This window comes from Leuciscus leuciscus (genome assembly GCF_965113295.1).
Source record: "Leuciscus leuciscus genome assembly, chromosome: 23".
Taxonomy (NCBI): Eukaryota; Metazoa; Chordata; class Actinopteri; order Cypriniformes; family Leuciscidae; genus Leuciscus; species Leuciscus leuciscus.
The window spans coordinates 1,660,271-1,662,770 of NC_138747.1; the positions used below are offsets into that span (position 1 = coordinate 1,660,271).

Sequence of the window (2,500 nt, forward strand, 5' to 3'; positions counted from 1 at the left end):
GACACACAACGTAACGCATAAATGCGCGTAACTAGCGTAAATCAAGCAAGCTAGTGCGCATAGCCCACGAAGTGTTGGCGAAATAACACATTAGTGGACCGGAGGGAATAATGTGGATTTTTTTCCAGAAAACTTCTTGCACCAAATAAATTCAAGCACTTTCAAGGGCCTGTTTCTGTGTGTGTTTATTTTCAAGAACTTTCCCAGCCTTGAATTTTTTTTTTGTCAGATTCACAAACTTTCAAGGGTTTCAAGGACCCCGTGGAAACACAGATTTATGCAAGAGCATCTGGGTTTATTTGTCAGTTTAATGAAACGGTTTCATCAATCCCAAGTGGAAAAACGAGTCCAGATGCTCCTGCATAAATTCAGCAATGATTCCTGAGATGACCTGAGAAATCGACCATGGAATTTTCTCAGACAAACTATTTTAAAAACACTGATGTGTTCTTGATTTCGGCGCCAAACACACTGACGAAATCTTATTTACTGCGATCAGTTCAGGGAAAGCACTGTCAGCAAAGTTCAAAATGCACATCATTCCCAAATGTAAAAACTGGATTTGGTGAGTTTGGAGGATTAAACCAGTCGGCGGGAACCTTGAGCACTGTGAACAACATCGGCCTAATGCATGGTTTATACATATAAATTTTCATTTTAAAGGTACACTATGTAACGTTTGGCCCTCTAGAGGTTAAAAACAAAACTGCATGGATTTTGCGTAAGAACATTGTTCTGGTTGTGCTTCGGCTCTGTGTGTGTGTGTGTGTGTGTGTGTGTGGATTAATATGATTATTATACTGCTGATTAAACATTCACTGCTAGACTCCGCGTCACTTTAACAACATTTAAATCCCTCAGTTCTCCATCTCTGAAAATATGTTGATTCTTGTTTTATTACGAGCTCTGTCTCGGTTTCTTTTCTCCAGCAGACTCTCCTCCGTTCACACACACACACACACACACACACACACACACACACACACACACACACACACACACACACACACACACACACACACACACACACACACACACACACACACACACACACACACACACACACACACACACACACACACACACACTCACTCCCACACCAGACAAGCAGCAGAGAAGCCAGATCAACTTCACTGTATTTACGGATATGACGAGACACACACGGGCGAGTGACACGTGCGCAGTTTCCCAGTAAAACCATCCGGTCAGATCTGCTAAACACTAACAGGTTTACCACAGTGAATCAGAGCAACACCAACACATGTTTGGGAGGAAGCATTGATGATAAATTGACTCAATATTAAAGTTTTGCTCATTTTGAACAAAAAAGTTACACAGAGTACCTTTAACATTCGTAACATCAAGTGGCATTAGTGATTTGTCACTCTCACCTGCTGGAGGCTTTCTTGTTGTGTCCCTCCCACTCGTGTTTGCGGTGCAGGAACGCCTCGAGCTGAGCCGCCGGATTCTCCTGAGCTTTAGCCGGAAGAGTCGAGGACTGACTGCCTTTCCCGCGTCTCTCCGCGCTCGGGGACGGGATCGGACTCGGCTCCTTCGAGCTCCTCTCGGCCACTCCGTTCATCTCACCATCCACACCATCCTGAGAACACACAACCCCACGTTACACTCCTACACTCACACACCGTCAGCCTTCTACAGCTTAGAGATTAAAGTCTAAGGAAGTAAAACCATGACAAATGTTTTCGAAACAATAAAGCTTGTTGAATTGCACAACTTGGAAAAAATATGCATTGCATTAAAAACCGTGCTTGATAATAATAATGCAAGGCCTTAAAATACAATGCATTAAAATGAAAGCACGGTTATTAATGCAATGCATATTTTTTTCCAAGTTGTGCAAACATTTGTCATGATTTTACTTTGATAAAAGTCACACAAGATGAATTCTGAAAGAACCGTTTCAGAAATCGTTAGGAGGAAAAAATCACTTTGGTTGAGAATCTCATTAAAATGAAGTGATTAATAGTAAAAAATACGCTAGAAAGTCAACATGAACTCAATATTCACCATATTTAGTTTGTTAAACATGAACTTATTGTTAGGGATTTATTAAGTTGCTTCCTTTTTTTGTGACGTCATTAAAAACAAGTAGGTTATTAGATATATTAATATACTATACTTATTTAAATTAATTTGATCCTAATCATAATATATTAAATGTATTTGATTTATTTTTTACTTAAACAATAAATGTAATATATTAATATAAAGTATTTACATTAATATATTATATTTATATACATTTTATACTAATCTTAATATATGACATTTATTCAATTTATTAATACCAATAATACATTAAATATATTCATATAAATAAAGTATTTATATTAGTTGTTTTATAATAATAATATGATTTTTCTATTAAAGTAATACATTTAATATATTAATATAAATATATTATTTATATAAATGTTATACCATCTTAATATATTAAATGTATCTGATTTTTTTTTTTACTAAAATAATACATTTAATA

The 2,500-nt window shown here is 36.5% G+C and overlaps 1 protein-coding gene across 3 annotated transcripts in view; it reads right to left on the minus strand.

Moving 5' to 3' along the window:
- The window catches only part of sptbn1 (spectrin, beta, non-erythrocytic 1), a 109,421-nt gene that overhangs the window by 4,729 nt on the left and 102,192 nt on the right, over window positions 1-2,500 (minus strand). For all 3 annotated transcript variants that reach the window (XM_082155721.1, XM_082155722.1, XM_082155723.1), the window contains one exon: window positions 1,392-1,600. In XM_082155721.1, coding sequence (XP_082011847.1) covers window positions 1,392-1,600 — 209 coding nt within the window. The remainder of the gene's footprint in view (window positions 1-1,391; window positions 1,601-2,500) is intronic.